The sequence below is a fragment of the Nymphalis io genome, chromosome 24 (assembly GCF_905147045.1).
Source record: "Nymphalis io chromosome 24, ilAglIoxx1.1, whole genome shotgun sequence".
NCBI lineage: Eukaryota > Metazoa > Arthropoda > Insecta > Lepidoptera > Nymphalidae > Nymphalis > Nymphalis io.
The window spans coordinates 8,156,953-8,177,905 of record NC_065911.1 but is presented as its reverse complement, the minus strand read 5'-3'; the positions used below and the strand labels follow the sequence as shown (position 1 = coordinate 8,177,905).

The 20,953-nt window shown below is 32.1% G+C and overlaps 1 protein-coding gene across 9 annotated transcripts in view; it reads left to right on the top strand.

Moving 5' to 3' along the window:
• Positions 1 to 20,953, top strand: part of LOC126777832 (calcium-dependent secretion activator) — a 64,660-nt gene that overhangs the window by 25,112 nt on the left and 18,595 nt on the right. For 5 of the 9 annotated variants that reach the window (XM_050501036.1, XM_050501031.1, XM_050501034.1 and 2 more), the window contains exons 2-15: positions 26 to 105; positions 2,131 to 2,217; positions 5,174 to 5,270; positions 7,215 to 7,332; positions 9,182 to 9,349; positions 9,855 to 10,030; positions 10,730 to 10,815; positions 15,051 to 15,208; positions 16,420 to 16,500; positions 16,992 to 17,161; positions 18,839 to 18,995; positions 19,157 to 19,278; positions 19,709 to 19,853; positions 20,313 to 20,419. In XM_050501036.1, coding sequence (XP_050356993.1) covers positions 36 to 105; positions 2,131 to 2,217; positions 5,174 to 5,270; positions 7,215 to 7,332; positions 9,182 to 9,349; positions 9,855 to 10,030; positions 10,730 to 10,815; positions 15,051 to 15,208; positions 16,420 to 16,500; positions 16,992 to 17,161; positions 18,839 to 18,995; positions 19,157 to 19,278; positions 19,709 to 19,853; positions 20,313 to 20,419 — 1,742 coding nt within the window. In that variant the 5' untranslated portion in view covers positions 26 to 35. The remainder of the gene's footprint in view (positions 1 to 25; positions 106 to 2,130; positions 2,218 to 5,173; positions 5,271 to 7,214; positions 7,333 to 9,181; positions 9,350 to 9,854; positions 10,031 to 10,729; positions 10,816 to 15,050; positions 15,209 to 16,419; positions 16,501 to 16,991; positions 17,162 to 18,838; positions 18,996 to 19,156; positions 19,279 to 19,708; positions 19,854 to 20,312; positions 20,420 to 20,953) is intronic. The other 4 variants (XM_050501032.1, XM_050501030.1, XM_050501035.1 and 1 more) reach the window with 4 other exon arrangements.

The following is a 20,953-nucleotide window of genomic DNA, read 5'->3' as shown; positions in this document are numbered from 1 at the left end:
CTAACACGATGTTTTATTGATGCAGCAGCAACAAGATGATTGACCCGAGCTCGTCTGAGGAAGACAGTGAGGATGAACACAGGAAGCAGCCCTCTAAGCTACCAGGTAAGCTATTAATCTATTCGATCTCTAGATTGTACTAAAGACATTTAATATATACTTAACTAGAATAAAAAAGACTAATTTTTTTTTCTTTGTGTACCTTTATGATTATCAAGGATTTCGAGCTTAAAATAAAATGCAGGGATAAACGAGAGACAACTGTTTAGTATGGGTGGATTGAATTGATGGGTTGATTCTAATATGATAGGAAAATGCTGAATTTTTAGTACTGGATTAAAGGATTGTACTGTGTGCAAAAAAGAGTGCATTGTCAATCTCTAACAGTACGCAATCACACTGTACACTCTATTTCGTTACTCTCATAATGCAATGGCACGGCGATTTGATACGGCCGGAGAGGCATTAAAATCCAGGTACATTAAAGGCAATAGGCAGCATATTCTAAGCAAGCGCGTTCCATCTTAGACTACATAAGTACCATCATATGATTATGGTTGAGAGTAAGCCTGTTGTCAATAAAATAAGAGGATTCAGTCGTAATACATTTACACGCTTTACATGATTTACATGCTTTACATGCTAACCGAGACATGGAATTGAAAACACTATCAACATACAAATTTTTTTATGATTGTTTCTTGACATACCAGCTCAATAACTTTTTATTAGCTGTTTAAACGTAAAATTTACAGCTATTTAAGCTAGCTACTAAACCAACAGAGTCGTTACTATATGAGTCATGTCATTTGACTAATAGATTTAGAAGTTGATAGTGTTTTCGTTTGATATTCTCTGACATCCGCTTTCTTTTATCATTATTTGGCAGATTTCCAATTTTGCGCCGAGGTCATTATATACCTAGCCAATATGATTAGTTATCTATGATACCGTGATATTGAGAGCCTCGGCTGCAATATTAAAGCTCGGAATCGAATACTAGTTCATAGAACACTTGGATGTTGAACACAAGCCTAGGAACCCAGAATCCCACTAAGATTAATTGACAACTATAAGTACTGACACAAAACAAGATGTAAAAAAAAAATTGCAATCTAAAAAAATATATTGATTATAATATTGTCTCGAAATGAAAATATACACATAATACTACGAAACTATAAACCGATAGGAAGATGTATAAAAGGAACGGAGAATACGTCTATGGAGTCTACAAGACAACATAAAAAAAATAGTTTTTCAATACATGTTACTATGATTAATGGTTCGTGTTGTTTCCTCTCATACTCTTTTAACCGACATGTTTTCAATGCTGGATCTCACTTCAGTCCTATCGGATAGCAGTCTAATTGAACTATGACAGTCAAAGAATGGAGAGTGCACTATAATATGTCCTGATTAGGTGGTCATTTAGTGGTCATCATTCAGTTAAACGATTAAAAAGGGCATCAACGTTATTAAACAGTTAGTTTATTAACATAATCAATTTTTTTCTTTTCGTTTTTGACTTTTACACATTAATTTTGACCAATTAATGTGTACAATAAAAATACTTTACAGTATTCGTTTTTTAAATTAAATATAAAAGAATAATAATTAAAATCTACATCTAACAGGTATTTACATGTGTTATGTTATAAATTCTAAACTTAATTATTAATATGACTTTATAAAAAATTTATATTAGTACACGCGGAAAATGCAATGTCGTTGCGGAAATTAAGCATTTTATGACGCGAATATGTTATCCACGAAGCGTGTATTTTATTTATCGATGTTATTTACTATAAATATATATGTAATATACCAAAATAGCTAGAAGTTTCTTTTGTTTTCTTAGAAATAATTCTAACAATTACTGTTCCACTTTTTACACCGCATATGGGGAATAATATCTTAGTTCTCAAGCTTGGTGGCAAAATGGCGATCGCCATTATTTAGGGTGGTGGTGACCTTTTACCATCCGTTGCCTACCTATTATATAAAAAAGGCTAAAAGTGTTCAATAACATATAATAGTAAAGATCGATGATTAATATAACCACTATAAAAATTATAGGTTAATTGCTTAAGGTTTCACAGAAATCTAATTTACTTTTATTGTCTGTAGTGGTACCACCAGGATCGCTAGCAAGCGGGAGACCATCAGTCAGAGGCAAGCCGGACCTGCCACGTGGCTCAACCGCTGGCTTACCAGGTAAGTTATCTATTTAAATCTTCATATTAGTAATTCATTTCATGCTCTGCGGTAAAGTAAAACATGGTGACAAACTGCATGTGTTGGATGAAAGTCTACCACAAGTGTAACCAACTTGGAATGGAGAAGCGTGGTGGAATAGGCTCTTAACTTCTCCTCAAAGGGGAGGAGGCTCTTACTTACACTCGTTGTGATCGAAACCATTGAAACAGAGGCTTCACTTGCGTAACAGACGTGGCTGTTTTTCATTTGTTTCCTATGGCTTTATTTCTTGACAAACATCTTTGAACTTTTGAAGGTTATTTTATATTGTTCAAAATTATTGGAATATAAAATTTTGTCGATTTTTACAACGCTTACGCCTATATGGTGTTTATCGATCGGATTTCACCATAATTCATATAAGGAGAGTCCCCGAATGACGAACATTCATTGAAATATTAAACAATTAAAAAACCCTAAGAGTAGGTATGTACTATGGTAGTTTCATCTCAATATAGTATATTTGATAATATGATGTGCGTTCACAATTATAAAAGAAAAGCGATATTTTGTGAGCTAAAGTAAATTAAATAAAAGATTTGATTAAATAAAACATAAGCAATGAAACTATTGGATCTAGATTATTTAATTTTAATTGTATTGTGTATATAAAATTGTAATGACGTTTCTTTCGTACATATATTTATATAATGTATAGCTTTTTAATTATGAACGCATTTATATGAGTAGTTTTGCGTTAAGTGCAGTATAAAACCCAAGCTAGTCCCATCTCGAGTTCATTGACATTTATCATTGTTAAGTTTTTGAATGAATATTACAAAGTATTTTTATAAACACAAATGTTCTTCGGAATGTCTGTTTAATTCCTAACTTGAAACTTCGTAACTTTGGTAATTACTCAAGAAAGTTTCGAAAGAATTTTCGTAAGTTATTTGTTTTTATTTGGAAAGAATGTTATGAATAACACTTTTTATACAACTTTCTTTGATTTAAATAATAATTTAAAACCGAATGATATATATTGAAGTATATTATAAAGACATATTAACAAACGGACAAAATATAAATAATATGCGTATGAACCTGGCTACGTTCAGTAGACGCGCGTTCAATAGACGAAAGCTTGATGGTTGGAGAATAAAATCCTTAGATCGGGCTCAATGTTGTGCATTGGGAGTGGCAATAGGAATTTGTACACGTCCATCTAGATAGGTACCACTCGATCATCTGATCTTCTACAGCCAAACAGTAATACTGAGTATTGTCTTCCGGTTTGAGGGGTGAGAGTGTGACGTATTAGTTTCCAAAGTTATTGGAGCATTGGTGTAAAAGGATGGTTAGGTTTTCTTATACTACCATCAGGTGGACTAGTTACCCGTCAGTCTTTCTATAAAAAAAAGAAAGAAAGATATGGTAGATATATGAATAATGTCCCGGGATATTATTATTATTGTTATTATATTTGTAAACTGGTGGTAGGGCTTTGTGCAAGCTCGTCTGGGTAGGTACCAACCACTCATCAGATATTCTACCGCAAAACAGCAATACTTGATATTGTTGTGTTCCGGTTTGAAGGGTGAGTGAGCCAGTGTAATTACAGGCACAAGGGACATAAAATCTTAGTTCCCAAGGTTGGTGGCGCATTGGATATGTAAGCGATGGTTGACATTTCTTACAATGCCAATGTCTAAGAGCGTTGGTGACCACTTACCATCAGGTGGCCCATATGCTCGTCCGCCTTCCTATTCTATAAAAAAAAAAAAAAAAATAAAGTTGGCTAGCTGAATTTAGGCTTTTGCACATGTAAAACGGTAAAAAATAACACAAATCGATTACCTCCATTATTGAAACCGACTACCTTTGAGCCAATTTGCATCCCCATTTACCTTCCATTCCGTTATTTCCTAATGACTTTATTGCGCATCCAATCGTATCTAACTTCTGACCGCTTAACTTAAATGCGTTTGTTAAAACTTAAATTAGTCGTAAGCAAAAGCCACAACTAATTCCAACTTTAATTATGTATAAAAAATAATGTAAATATTACAGGATATCCCGCAAATGTGAATTATCGATATTGATAGATAATAAACAAGACAAAAAGAATAAACAGACAGACTTTGTCCTCTGTACACTAATTGTCATGCAATGTAAACGGTACGGTTTACATATTATAGTGGTAATTATAAAAGCTTTCTCCATGAAAAAAATAAATAAAGCTTTTGCTCTTCATGTTACATTATTCTACGAGTATAGTTATTGATATATATATCCGTACCGTAACAGCCTGTGAATGTCCCACTGCTGGGCTAAAGGCCTCCTCTCCTCTTTTTGAGGAGAAGGTTTGGAGCTTATTCCACCACGCTGCTCCAATGCGGGTTGGTAGAATTCACATGTGGCAGAATTTCAGTGAAATTAGACACATACAGGTTTCCTCACCATGTTTTCCTTCACCGTAAAGCACGAGATGTATTATAATCACAAATTAAGCACATGAAAATTCAGTGGTGCTTGCCCGGGTTTGAACCCACGATCATCGGTTAAGATTCACGCGTTCTTACCACAGGGCCATCTCGGCTTCGATATATATATGTATGTATGAATATATATTTATACATAAATACGTATATGTATGTATATATAAGAGTATATACGCACGTACATTACATCTTATCTCTTTTTTATTAAATTATTATAATTGTATGCCCGATTTTTGTTCGTTTCTTAATCCTTAATAGAGGTTGCATGGAAGACACCACCGTAACAGATACGAATAACGCCGCCTTTGCATATATTATAATCTATCTGTTCTTCCTTTATTTTTTTTGTAAATTAATAGAATATCTTACTGGTAATCGGTCATATGGTGTCTCATTTAATCTCAAACGGATATACCAACAATTATTTTTAGATTCGTAATGACTAATTATAATATTCGTTGTGAAACTAAAAGGAGCGGGTCCTCTAACGGCAGCGCCACTCGCCGCTCCACTCCACCCAGCCACGAGACAGAGGGAGTCGTCTGCCGCCCTAGCGCCCCCCCAGCACGCGTAAGTATTGCACCCAGACTGAATGAACTTTCAAACCTTTTAAACTATTTAAATCGTGGAGTTGAGAGATTTAAAATGTCACTGAATCCTTTTACGGATTAAATGAAATAGAAATGCATTCTTTGTAAGATTATTCTTTATACGTGGAAATGTATTTATTAAGTTAACCTCTAAACTTTAAAGTATATTTAAGAAAGATTTTCATAATTAACACAACACTGCGCTTGGTGGTAGGGTTTTGTGCAAGTCCGTCTAGGTACCATCCACTCATCACATACCGCCAAACAGCAATACTTAGTATTGACGTGTTCCGGTTTGAAGGGTGAGTGAGTCAGTAAGAAGGGATATAACATCTTAGTTCGCAAGGTTGAAGGCGCAATAGCAATGTAAGGAACGTTTATTATTGCTTACAACTTCCATTATGCGAATTTCTAAATATCAATTTTGATATTAATATATTTTAAATATAAATTAAATAGTCTAAAAGGTTTAATATATTTTAATAAATATACTTAGTATATTATGGCTCATGTCCATTTCGTCTCATGAAACATTGCAGATTTGAGCTCAAGTATAGTTATTGTAGTTATAAGTAAATATAGAGTTATAGCTTGTTTGTATATGTTTTTTTATTTATAGAAAAATAGAACATAAACCGTAGAGTGAGTGAGCCAGTGTAATTACAGGCACAAGGGACATAAAATCTTAGTTCCCAAGGTTGGTGGCGCATTGGCTATAAGCGATGGTTGACATTTCTTACAATGCCAATGTCTAAGGGCGTTTGGTGACCACTTACCATCAGGTGGCCCATATGCTCGTCCACCTTCCTATTCTATAAAAAAAAAAAAAAGTAGAACGAGCCGTGATGGCCAATGGTTAAAAGAGTTCATAGAGTAAGGTTAATCTCGTGCTTAGCGGTGAAGGGGCTTGAAATCTTTTTAAAGAAAGTAAAGGGCACGTCCCTTTATATGTACTGTATATGTGCGTTATACTGTCCTAATTATCTGCCTACAAGACCAATCTTGTAGCTAGCTTATTAGGTTAAAGATTCGGATCAATAAAAAGTTATTAATTTTCAGTTTATATTTTGGTAGTGTTATCCGTGGCTCGGAAAGCTCGAAAAGCCGTTTGTCTTACGCCTTATCTCTTACCTTTCGAATAGCCCTATATATATGTATGTATATACACATTGATAAACTAAGTAGGATATTATTTAGATAATAGTAATAAATTAATTTTACCTTATGAAATTAGATTTTATTAAATTTTTCGAATTTTTAATCGTCTTCATAATATTAAATTTATAAATATTTGTATTATATAAATTACTCATCAACTACTGGAGAGCGAAATTAGACCTTTGTTTTACCTCTATTTTTGAAGACGGTTAAATTTAGATTCAGCTTAGATCTTAGTTTTGAATTATGTAAAAACAAATAGTAGCTTTTAGAATCATAACATAACCATAGTTTTACATACACTGACTGTTCCAAAATATTCCGACATAAATGTAAATGCTCTTAAGTCAACAAAGTTGAATAAATTAAAACAGAAGAAAGAAATGAATGGTAGTCATAAATAATAAAACCAAGTTGATTTCACTGCAGCGAGTACCCGCAAAGTTGCCAACATCACATAAATAATATAAAAAAAAAAATCTACCTAATTTAAATCTAACCCTACTAACCCTAACTAACAAATTGTGTACATGATTCTTTTGGGTGTAAATAAAATTTTCATTATTATTATTATTTATTAGATTTCAACATCAGTTATCGCAAAATCAATTCTATTAACTCTAGAAATAAGTCGATAGTGCTAAAAACTATTCTGCGAAAACGAAATTAGGACTTTTTGGTTGGAATATTAGAGGATATTTTGAATTTGAACTAAAGTCAGTTTGTGTGAACAAAAATCGCTTACATTGACTACTTAATACTATAGATCGTGTAGATCGTTCTTGCGCAGGACATCGACGGGGAGTGCGAGCTCGAACGAGGCACCTGCGCCTTCCCCGAGCCCCTCCGGCACCAGCCACTCTGACAAGGATCAAGACCCACAGGTAATTCCATTCAACTATCCACATTTTAAATGATGTATAGCCAATAATATCAGCAAAAATATCTTCAGTACTCAGACCCGTTATGCTTAATCTATGTATATGATTACGATACGTTCCCGACTCAATTCCAATCCAAATTTGACTATTCTATATATGTACGTTCTCGATCGATAATCGAAACCGATCCTATATGATGTTAACATACCGTTACGTCGAAACCAAACTTAGTGTTAACTTTCAGCCAATAGTCGACAGTTAAATTAAAGAATAGAAAAACAGATAAAAGACAACGATTGCGCTTCGATTCGATTGCGATGAAGTGACAATTTGTTATTAGAATTGGTCCCCAGTGCGAATTATTGCAGGATCGTTTTCACACGAAACTGTTATTGAATATAAAAAAGTTTATTAAGTCATTGTCATTTCAACAACTATCATGCCCGCGAAAGATTCTGATTATTCTTACAACTCCGCTTACTAATATGTAGAACAAGAAAAGGTGTAAGGAAATTGTCAGAAAGAAGGAGAATTATAATTCTTGCGAATGTAATGTCTCCTAATATTAACAGATTTTGTAATTAATTGAATTTTATTTTCTTAACCGAGAGATATATTCAAAACAATGTAATGCTGTGACTACTCTCCCGTAAAATGTTGACAACCAACTTATGATATATTTGATGTGGGTATTCTTGAAATGTTATAATTATTATGGTCAATCTCGCATATCACTCTAACATTTTACGATCGTTTTTTGCAATGTTTCTTTCAGAATACCTTTCGACAAGTCACGACATTTTCTTACGACATACAGTTTTAATATTTCAAACGTTATGTTCACAAGTTTTGACATAACGTCAATTGCACACGGAGGATTTATTTGAAATACTTACTTTTTTTAAACTCAACTATCTGTCATAAAACTATGGGATTCTTGTAAATAATATTTGATGTATTATGGCCGCCATACACGCTAGGGTTTTAATGCACAGTTTAATAATACAACCTATCAATTAGGCATTTAAGTTACGGTGTCACCGACAATGGTCGACGAAGAAGTATTAACTTTAAATGGTTTAATAATTGTCATGAAGAATGGAAATTTGTCTTATGTAGCTATAGGCTCCAATTCTTGGAGTTTTGTTGTCAATTTTGTATATGATGTCGCTCTTTTATCGTGATCGTGTCGTTATCGTATCCTGTCGTGGCATGTTAGGTGCCGGAGACAGGGTTCAGATTTGTAAATATGAATTTTGTTGTGTTTGCTGACAACCAAAAACTGAGAACTTCGTATGTTTGGTTTCGAGACAAAAAATATGTTTTGCATTTATATACGTCTTATTGTTATCTAATCAGTTGTATGGTATTGTGCCATATACTTAGCTTGCAGAAAGGTTTACTTAACCATATTTTTGAAATAAGGATTCAAGGACGGATAATTTACTTATATAAATGTAAATAAATTGTATGAATTGTTAACCATCGCTTACATCACCAATGCGCCACCAACATTGGGAACTAAGATGTTATGTCCCTTGTGCCTGTAATTACACTGGCTCACTCACCCTTTAAACTGGAACACAACAATACCAATTACTGCTGTTTTGCGGTAGAATATCTGGTGAGTGGGTGGTACCTACCCAGACGAGCTTGCACAAAGCTCTACCACCAGTAATCTTAGTAAAAACTAAATATTCAGCTGATGATACTATTCAAGATAGATAGGAGAAGAACAAGATACATTTAATGAAGGTTTGATGACACTCAAACGTTTCCAAATCTAGATTTCTCTTTATTTAAGTATAAACGATATATTTTACTTAACCAGTTCTGTTCTCGTTTTTCTTAGGAGAAGATAGAAAAACTTGAAGAGGATAAGAAACGTCGCCTTCAACTATACGTTTTCGTGTCAAGATGTATCGCTCACCCTTTCAACGCAAAGCAGCCTACAGATATGACGAGACGGCACACGAAGCTGACCCCACACCAGCTAGAAACTATACAAGCCAGGTTTCAGGTAATTTTAGTGTAACGATACACTAAAAAAATCGACTTAATTCAAGTAATAATTATTATTGTCGTTGTGAAGACGTAGGTACTACGTAGATCGGATTTAATGAATCTTCTCATGTTGATAGTTATCTTATACCATTGACTCTTAATCCGTGTTCTGCGGAACACTGAAGCTTCGAGAAACTTAATACTTCTAAAATGTAATGAGTAAATACTAATAAAATATTAATAAAATTAAGTACATAATGAAAATAAATTATTTTCTCATGAAATTTGAATTCCTTGCAATAATCTAATTATTCCATGAACTACAAAGAGGTTGATAGCCACTTCCCCCTACCAACTTCTAAAGTTTAATCTCCGGTATATTTTGTTAGTGATAAATAAAATATGTACTATGAAAGCCAACACACATGATGAAGAAAGACACGATATCTTTAGTTTAATAATAATAAAAAGTATACATTTTGTTAAGTATTTTATTATAGACTAATTAACTATGAAAACAGGCGTTCCTGAAAGGGGAGACGCAGATTTTAGCGGATGAAGCGTTCCAGAACGCTGTGCAGTCGTACTACGACGTGTTCCTCAAGTCGGAGAGAGTTGAACAAATGGTCAAGTCCGGAGCGTGTTCCCATCACGACTTCCGTGAAGTCTTCAGAAATAATATTGAAAAGCGTGTCAGGTTTGGTATAGATACAGCTTAACAGAATTTTTCGAAGACAAGTCTTAAAAATCCAATTAATTGTTTTTGAAAAATAGGAACAAAAAACCGTTTAAAACCCGAATATCTAACAATGTAGCATTAAATTAATCTTCATTCATTTATGAATGAATACATTTAACTAGAAACGCAACGGAATTCCTCTTGACAATTAAAAAAGCGCGCAAAATTTTGCCGTTTTTAGGTCATTCCTCATTTAGCATAAGCATTTGTTGCAAGCTTCATTGGACTCGTTAAACTAGATTAGACTTTTTTAACATTCAAACTAGAGGTATAAAACCGTTTCAAGCTTTACAAGAAGTAATTAGTGCATACGCGTTTACATGCTTTAAAAAAAACTACATTAAGGCTGCTATAATTTATAATACATAATATAAACTGCTTAATTGGTTATTAATTAACTTCGACTTTAAATTAAAATGTAAATTATGTATATTCTTAGATTTTTTAAAGTGATATTCATTGCCCTGCACACAAAATGATAAGTTTTTCATATATCAATTTATAATTTTATTTGAACAACCTGTATAACAAAAATAAAATATTTGAATTGCGTCACACATACAAATACCTATTGATGAAATTTTTATTATGTCCTGTATTTTAATGACTGTTTTATCCCAATAACAATATATATCAAATTATAAGTCGGATTCACAGGTCTTTGCCAGAAATCGATGGGCTTAGTAAAGAGACTGTTTTGACAACATGGCTCGCTAAGTTAGACTGTATCATGAAAGGAACCGGTAAGTAAAATTTATTATCATTAATAATTTGTCGAAACGTACATAATACTATGAGATAAAAGAACTATAAGTAACGATAGACGAAAAATTTAAAGTGCATTATTTTTAGTGAATAATATTAATTTTGGCATGTACGTGTAAAACATTTCTAAGTTTTTATTTTAATGCAGAACATGGAATATATATAATATGAATATAAAAATAAAAATATAATATAATGCTCGAAGCATCATCTACCAACAGACCTTAACGCAGTCGATAATTACTGTAGGAAAAAAAATGGAACAGTTTACTCATACTTATACACAAAAACACACACACACAAAAATATATAAAAAATTACGTGATATACTTAAAATTAATCTGCTCTGTCTCATTGTATTATTTGTAAAAAAATGTCTATGGTATAAATGTACAGTATGTATAGTACTATTAAATATTAGTGTTAATTTTCAGAATTCGTTCCTTGGTGTAGATATTTAAGCATATTGCAATGTACTAATTGTATGCGTTTTATATATGTATTTATTTCTATCACCCCAAATATTTTAAGCAAGAACTTAATTAGATTAGTAAAAATATTATTTTATATAACATACAACATTAAAACACGTTGGCGGCATTCCCTTGAAAATTATACTGTACTAGAATAGTTAAGCTAACACAAACTGCTTAATGAGCCTCAGAATATTTTACGAAACAAACAAAATTGTCTCTGTATTTACTTTAAACGCGGTTCTTGCGAAGAATTTTAAATCCAAATGAACCACTTGGATAACTCAGAGCCGTAATAATTTAAGCCGCACTTAAATATGTAGGGTTATGAATTATTAAAAAAATTATAAAACGGGATAATAATTTTATGATTCATAAGTATAAATTATTTTATTTTAGAAAATAATTGGTTTGTGAAACTATGGATAGTTTTACTTATAGTTCTAGTATCTTCTAGAATTCTAGAAGTGTGAAACAAAAGCATGTCGCAATGTGTGCTAAGCATCGATTGGAGCAAACGCTTTAGTCTGTAACAAGCCTCTGAATGCGTGTGAATATTTCAGTTTATCTTAATATTTTCAGCTCTTTTATCTCTATAAGATTTAAAAAGAGATAACTATTAATGTAAATAACAAATATTAAATTTGAAATAAAAAATATATATATACTAATTATTTTGCTAACCGTAACAAAAATTTAATTTATATGATTCATTGGTGATTTCGGTGCAGTCTATCAGGTATAAGGAATAAATATTTAAGATAATTAAGTATGATTGAAAGCTACTTGTGTATCATTTATCATTTTATATTTTGTGTAAATCATTCTGTGTGTGCCTGACTTGTATTAATGTAACTCACCTCTGGCTGTACATTCTCGTGAGATATTATAGATAGAGATTCATTTGATAGAGTTGCATCTGTTTCCATCACGAATTGTCTATGCAACTGTGTCGCAATGTCGGGCAAAACAATAAAACAATACGAACGCGGTTAATATTCGAAAAAAATATAATTTGAAAGAACTAACAATGTTGCCATCCCTTTCTGACGATTGAGATTAAAAAAGGACTATATATACTTTTGTTCGGTGTATTTGTAGAGAGCTTAAGCCATTGAGACATTGTGAAGTATTTGTACATTAAATCGCAATTAGCATTCCAAGATAAAAACAGTACGAGTTTGTACAGTCATCGAAAACCTAAAAACGATACGCAACATTTTATATATATAAACGTACAATATCTGTCAAATGATGCGTTATCACTTATATAACTTAATGATTATGTACCTTTCAATAATTAAATAATTAATTTACTTAATTATTTTAAAAGATAATAAATATTAAATCATATTTCTTTATTTCCAATTCGAGAAAACATAGTCATTAAAAATCTGAATGTAAAAAAAACAACCAATTATTTAAAATCCAAACAATATAAGTTTGTCTATTTATTATAAATATCGCTTTAAACGTTATGACTGCAATATGTTAAATCCCTGATATTACTTTTTTATTTCAAGATGAAATCTATATTATAGTAGTCTTGCTTATTTAATTTTAAGCAAGCAGTTTAAAATTACCACCAGTTCTAACCACTGGGCCAGCCGAGATGTCCCAATCTTAACCGTGATTGTCGAGGGTTCAAACCACTGAATTATGTGCTTAATTTGTGTTTATATTTCATCTCGTGCTTGGCGGTGAAGGAAACCCGCATTGAAGTAGCGTGGAATAAGTTCCAAACCTTCTTCTCAAAAAAAAAGGAGAGGACACCTTAGCACAGCAGTAGGACATTCACAGACTTTTACTTACCGGTTTGAAAAGTAGACTACGTAACTTTATCCATCTTCCCATTTAGAAGGTTTTTGTACTTTTAAGGTACTCTACCAAAAATGTATATTCTTTTCCGATGATATTATTCTGACCTATATCGATGTGGCCAATCATGGTGGCCAATCTCGAGGGAGATTAGACAACTACGTAAGATACACTATAATATGCAAGTGTGTGCGCAAACACGGATTTTTTTAAATTAAAGAATTAACTTTATGCCAAACAAAATTTTAAATAGCTGCTGTACAAATTATGACCGCGTAGAACAGTTGCAAGAATACTAGCACCATTTTTCTGTTGAATGGCAAGTAGAATATAATTTTGTTTTGTTTATGAATTAATTGACGAAAACAATTGGATTTATAAAGTGACCCTCTAGACTTAGAACTTTATTTAGTCTGCAAATCTGTTAACATGTAAAATTCTAATTTTAATGTTTAAATATTACACGTCATGACAAGTACTTATTATAGATGCATCCCGTTTTAACGTTAGGTAAACTTCCCGTATAACTATACAATATTTCTAGAATATATACAAAATTATTAACAGCTTTACTTATAAACGTGGCGTAGCAATTGATTGATTAAACAATCCCTTGTCTTCTTCTTTCGAATGTCCAATCAATAATGCCAGAAAGAGATAAATTACATAGATGATAATATTTTCTCGTAACCGTTCTTCTAATGAGGATAGCTTTACTGTCGAAATGACTTGTATCGTAAGGAAATAGGGGATTTTAAGCGTTCAAGGAACAGTCATATTGCAGCCATTGCTCATACTTTATATCTATTCGATGGTAACAAAAAACTATCTATATTTTAAGCCTAAGTTATTTAAAGGCGTAACTTATTGTTTGGAATTGTTTAGAGTCAGCAAAAATCGTTTCTTTTTTTATATATTTATTTTCTGTAAAAGAGATTATGTTTTGACCTTCGCATAGTTTCATATCAAAATAAAATTGAGCTTTTTTAATACAGTAAAATATTTACACTTTATTTTCATTACAGTTTGCGTTTATTAACATGGTGTGATTCAATTCAATGTTTTACTTATAATAATATATTTAAAAATAGTTACCCAATGTTTTAAATGGTCTATTAGTGCGAGATCTACTTGGGAATTACTTAAAAAATACTGATATTTAAATAAAATTATCTCCTATTCGCTTTCAGTATTCCAAATCGGAATTCTGATTTTTGCTGACTCACTTGTGAATGTTAATCATTTAATGTGTATAACAAACTGTGTGGCTTGCATCTGTCTCACCTCTGTGTTTCTGTCCCGTTCACACCTCCCAGGAATAACAGGTACAGCTGGAGAATGGTTCATTTTCCTATTTACTACGATATCAGCTTCTGTTATGTGTCATTGCTTGTTTTGTTGTTGTCGTTGTTGTAGATGCCTATTTATATATAAAGAATTAAATTGACAGGTACAAGGCTTTAACATTTAAGCAATTTTACTACTTTAACTTATTTAACTACAAACACTTTCATAATATTATCGATAACACTATACATTGTACCAACACTACCTTTTTTGAGGTTATTTTATCGATATTTTTCATATTCAAATTTTTCTTTTTTATTACAAGACGCTTGTAGTATATTATTACTTTAAATAATAAAAGATCTCTGTTCTTTTATCAGTAATTTGGAACTTAACATTTTTAATCAATTTTAATATGCTTTAACAATTACTTCACATTATCATTTTTGTTAACGATTTTGAAAAAAAAAACACAATACTTCACTTTAATTAAATAAAAAATAGTAAATATGTTATATTTAACAAATGATACAGATGAATTTAAAACTACTTTAAACATTAAAATATTAAACACACAGTGTACGATATATAAAGTGCTAATGAATAAAATTTAAATTCAATATTTACTTCAAAAGGTATACCGGGTGATGATGATTCGAAGAGGCCGTCGCGTGCGCAGCAACAAAGTCTGAACGCTGAGTGTATACTTAGCAAGGAGCAACTATACGACATGTTCCAACAGATCTTGGGTGTCAAGAAATTTGAACATCAATTATTATTCAACGCTCTCTTAGTAAGTACAATTTTATCTCCTTTAAGTCTCTCATCAATCCTTCATTCTTCTTACTAACAATTTCAGAAATTATCAACCCGCACTACAGCAATATTGTGGAATTATCCCTACATGCTCCGCAAATAAAGGGAGAACATCTTAGCCCAGCATTGTGACATTAACTTTACTTTTATAATAATATAAGGTAGCTAATTGAACTTTTCCGACGTATATTTAATGTATTTCCTTCTTCAGAGATTTCAGCCACAAGTAGAATACCTTGGAGTTACTTTGTGTAAGTAATTACAAGTAATTATTTCGAAGGAAAGCCTTCGTGAAAGCTCTTGAATTTTTAATAATAAATTCTTTAGACGTAATAAATTCAGTGACGTAACCTGACCTTGAAAATCTCATTAGCCAGGTTGTTCACGGTGCTACATTTTTTCATTGTTTGTAGAAAGAAAGGAAATAGCTTCACCGTATATTACCTTTTCTGAACTTAAACAGCTGTTGAAGAAAATGCGAACTGAAAATTATATCGCTGTATTAAAGATAATGGTCTAGAAAGTTTCGAGCAACAAATAAAAGTTTTATTTGAAACGAATGTTCTCGTTAAAAGTTCTTAAGAGCATTCTTTCAATAGGGAACTTTACGTATTTTGTGTTCATCCTTTGATAAATGTTTCGTAGTAAAAAAAAATCGTAGATGCATTATCAAAAATTATTTCAACGTTTGTGCGTCTATTATAGTATATATCACAAAATAAATCGATGATATTGTTGACTAATCGTTGATTGCTGATAACAAGTAATTTATTTAGTAAACAATCATAACAAGAATTTAAATTCATAGTTTCCAGCACTGAAACTATGAATTTAAATGAATATATAACATCTCTTATACTGCTATGATCACTAAACAATCCAATTTTTGCCAAACTTTCTTTTATAACGAAAATGTTTTTATATATAATATATATTTTATAATAATGAAATCTAACTGGTAGAGGAAAACATCGTGAAAATGCCTAAATGAGTCATAAAATTCTGCCACTTGTGTATCCATCGATCCGCATTAGATCACAATTGAATAAACTCCAAACCACCCCTTGACGAGACAAGATGTGTTTGCCTAGCTGTGGGTGAGTGTATGTGTGTGTATGGTCGTTTTCAGGCTGTTACTTTTGTATTTTATAAATTGTTAATTTCGATTATCCTCTCTGCCTAATTTAGTTGGATTCTGCTGATGAACAAGCAGCTGCGATAAGAAGAGAACTTGATGGAAGAATGCAGAAAGTGAATGAAATGGAGAAGGTAGGTAAAGAAAAGGAGATGGTATTGCGCACGCCCGTCTGGGTGGCCCACTCACCCACTCATCAGATATTCTGCCGCTAAGCAACAATACTTAGTATTGTTGCGTTCCGGTTTGAAGGGTGAGTGAGCCAGTGTAACTGCAGGCACAATGGACCTAACATCTCAGTTTCCAAGGTTGGTGGTGCATTGGCGTTGTAAACAATGATTATTATTTCAAAGCTCGCCAATACCTATGGCGGTGGTGACCACTTACCATTAGTTGGCCCATTTGCTCGTCCGTCTAACCTATAACATAAAAAAAGTAAATGACGCGAAAAGTAAATAAAGCAAATGTCTTTTAAACAATTTTAATATAATTATATCCTGCTTATAATAAAAAGAAATTTAATAAACATTAAATTACAGAGCAATAATTTCACAGGAACTTAAAAATTTAAATCATTACCACTAACACAGACAAAGGTTGTGCAAAGGTTAACTCTTTTCTTTAGAACCGCAAGTTGATGCCCAAGTTCGTGCTGAAGGAGATGGAGTCACTGTACATCGAGGAACTGAAGTCATCCATCAATCTGTTGATGGCCAACCTGGAGTCGCTGCCCGTCTCGAAAGGCGGCGCCGACTCCAAATATGGTCTTCATAAGATCAAGCGGTATAATCACAGGTCAGTGTTTATGGAAATATATTCTAGCTCTTAATTATAATACTTATTTTAAGATAATATTAAGAAAACAATGTTGTATTAAATAATTACGTAAGCATACTTAACTCACATAATTGAAAAAACTAAGTTTAACATTAGCTAACATTTAGCTTATATTTCTCCAATTATACACAAATTACAAGAAGATATTAGGAATTTATTGATCTCCATACCTCACTAGACACTTCAATCTTGAAACAAATACTATCTATAAACAAAGCTTAAACTGTTTTTGTCCAAAGTATATATTACCTTTGTAACGTGATCAAATCATCAATGAAGTAATAAATTACAACCGTCTAATAAAATTTTAATCGATAAAATTGATTATATTATTATATTACTGCAATCAATTTAACTGTTTGCCATAAAAAAACATTAACCAATGAAATTGATGATTTGTTTACTGAAAGAATATGGTCTCGACCTACTTTTCTTCTTGTTCATTCCTATTTTGGTTTTTTCTGTCCCTGGCACATAACCGGACGGTATAAAGGAAGTACAAGTAATGATTCCATCATATGATTATCCGCACGTGTCTTGTGTAGGAACCCAACACTTGCCTGACACAAACGATACTGACAATCCTACTATTGTCATTGAATAAACCACTGTAGATATAGCTCATATAGACAGTAGAGATAGTTTTGACTCAACTAATGAAGATACAAATATACTTTACAAATTCAAACAAAATTACACAAACAAATTTAGACTATCTGATATTCGAGACAATTATACAAATACAGACATTAAAATTATTCGAAAGTAATTGGTTACAAAAATAAAGCTTCGTTATTCTTGTTTCTTCATCAGTTTAAATTAATTAAATAACAATTTCAATAACACTTAATAACACAGCATGTGATCCGACAGAAGGTTTTTATGAACAATAATAACAAAGAGCTTACAACACGTCGGTACGGTTTAATGGCTTACAAATATAATTTGAGTCCGTAGTGATGAGCGCTAGTCAATACTTAAATGATAAAAAGCTTATACATAGTGTAACAATAGTGTGAATTGTAGATGGGTTTCGAAAATTCGCAAACACACATTTAAATTAAAATCAGGCTTTCGAAAATTAGGTCACAGCTTGTAATTTTACATATTTTTCTTAATATTGAAATTTAACAAACAATATTTTAGGTAGGAGTAATTAAATTTAAAACGCTTAATGCTTTAAGCGCTTCGCTTCCACATTTTAACATATTTTTCTTCTCCCTCACCCTTACGTATCCCATATAATGCCTCTTTAGATTTATATATATATTATATATGTGCAAAAAACTATTTAACATTTTCCATTTGCTATGCTTAATCATTCTTGGTCTCGGTGATGGTTCCCTTGTTTGCCACCTCTCGTCCCATGGGCCTGTGAATGTTTGTCTTTTTAAATGTATCTATAAACGCTTTGGACACGCAATTTTGTGTACTACAATTCAATCTATATTATATTTCTGTTTAACTTTAATTATTTTATTATTGTAAAATATATTTTTCATTATTTAATTAATATATAAATCAATATAACTGCAAATTTATTTTGTAATAATTTTAAAATGTCTTATGAGATTTTCTATAACTGTCCAAAATTTACAATTAAATTGATGGATCGGTGGTGGATTATGAATAAAGATCAAATGCTGGACAAGATCCGAGTCCAAGGTTGAGTAAGCAGCTATGTTTCAGATCGCAAGGGTCTTTAGCGAACAAGTTGACTGGTGAATCAGATGGTGGCGATGTTGACACGCAGCTGACAAAAATGGATGTGGTTCTTACATTCCAGATAGAGGTAATGGTGATGACTAAAATGACTAAAAAAATATAAATAATATATAATCTTCGATGATATATAAGAAAGGATTAAGGAATAAAAATGTGGATGTTCAAGTTGATTGTGAGAATCTTATTATTCCATAATATAATATTTCCACGTACTATGCAAAATTCTAGGTGGTTGTTATGGAAGTCAAGGGATTGAAGTCCTTAGCTCCTAATAGAATAGTCTACTGCACCATGGAAGTAGAAGGAGGGGACAAGCTACAAACAGATCAGGCTGAAGCATCAAAACCTATGTACGTATTTGAAACAATTAATGGTGAGGTTACTTTAAACTATGAATTTAAATGAAAATTTAATTTTAAGTCCTTACAGGACGATGACCAACCAACGATAAAAAATATAATTATTTATAACTTTCACCAAACTGTTCAATTAATTGGTTTAATTTGACGGGCCGGTTGGCGTGGTTGGTAGATACTTGCCTTTCACGCCGAAGGTTGTGGGTTCGATTCCCACCCAGTACAGACATTTGTGTGCATGAACATGTCTGTTTGTCCTGAGTCTAGGTGTAAATATCTATATGAGTATGTATTTACAAAAGAAAACTAGTATATGAAGTATATCACTTGTCTGGTTTCCATAGTACAACCTCAGCTTAGTTTGCGATGAGATGGCCGTGTGTAAATAATGACCCAGGACATTATTGTTATTATTATTAACTAGGTGGGATACACAAGGAGATTTTAGCACTACTCAGCCATTACCGGCTGTGAAAATCAAGCTTTATACAGAAAATCCCGGAGTTCTTGCACTTGAAGATAAAGAACTAGGCAAAGTGTTGCTTAGACCTACACCATTATCCAGCAAGGTATAGTATTATAGCTTATAATATTATACAAATTGATTAATGTCTTATATCCTAGGCAATATATGGGTAAACACAGCTTTTATACCGTAACACCGTAACAGCCTGTGAATGTCCCACTGCTGGGCCAAAGGCCTCCGCACCTCTTTTTGAGGAGAAGGTTTGGAGCTTATTCCACCACGCTGCTCCAATGCGGGTTGGTGGAATACACATGTGGCAGAATTTCAGTGAAATTAGACACATGCAGGTTTCCTCACGATGTTTTCCTTCACCGTCAAGCACGAGATGAATTATAATCACAAATTAAGCACATGAAAATTCAGTGGTGCTTACCCGGGTTTGAATGAATCCACGATCATCGATTAAGATTTACGTGTTCTAACCACTAGGCCATCTCGGCTTCTCATGACACAATTAATTGATATGTTTCTGAGTGCATTAACAAAAATAATCTAACAACAGGCACCAGAATGGCACCGTATGACTGTACCAAAAAACTTACCTGATCAAGATCTTAGAATCAAAATCGCTTGTCGGATGGACAAACCGTTGAACATGAAACACTGCGGGTAAGTAAATATATATTAATGTTCTTACAATGTTACATTTCAAATATCTTATATTATATTTTTATAATGTTATTATTAAAACAATATTACGGGAACATTATAAGAAAAGATTAATTTTCAAGAATATAAATAATATCGACATTGAATTGAAGCGATTTGAAAATATCATTATTCAAGATTTAATTTTTTGATTATTCAAGAATAATCAAATTGCTTTGTAAAAAAATGATGTTTTAAATGTCAGCGAAGTTGCTACTTTAGAAACAAAATTAAATTGGATATACATACGTATTCTGTAGCATAGTGTTTTTTTTATAATGAAAGATAATTATATTAATAAAAAACTATTTGCAATGTATAATATGGCAGAGCTATTAAAATATAACTATGGATAATGTAAATCTTAGCTTTGTTTATCTTTACTGTTCCTGCCATAGGAATATTGAAGATTTTTTTTATAATTATATATGCCGTGCGTTGATGGTATGCTGTAAATCTTCAGGCAATTGTCAACAAAAATGTACAAAATTTTAA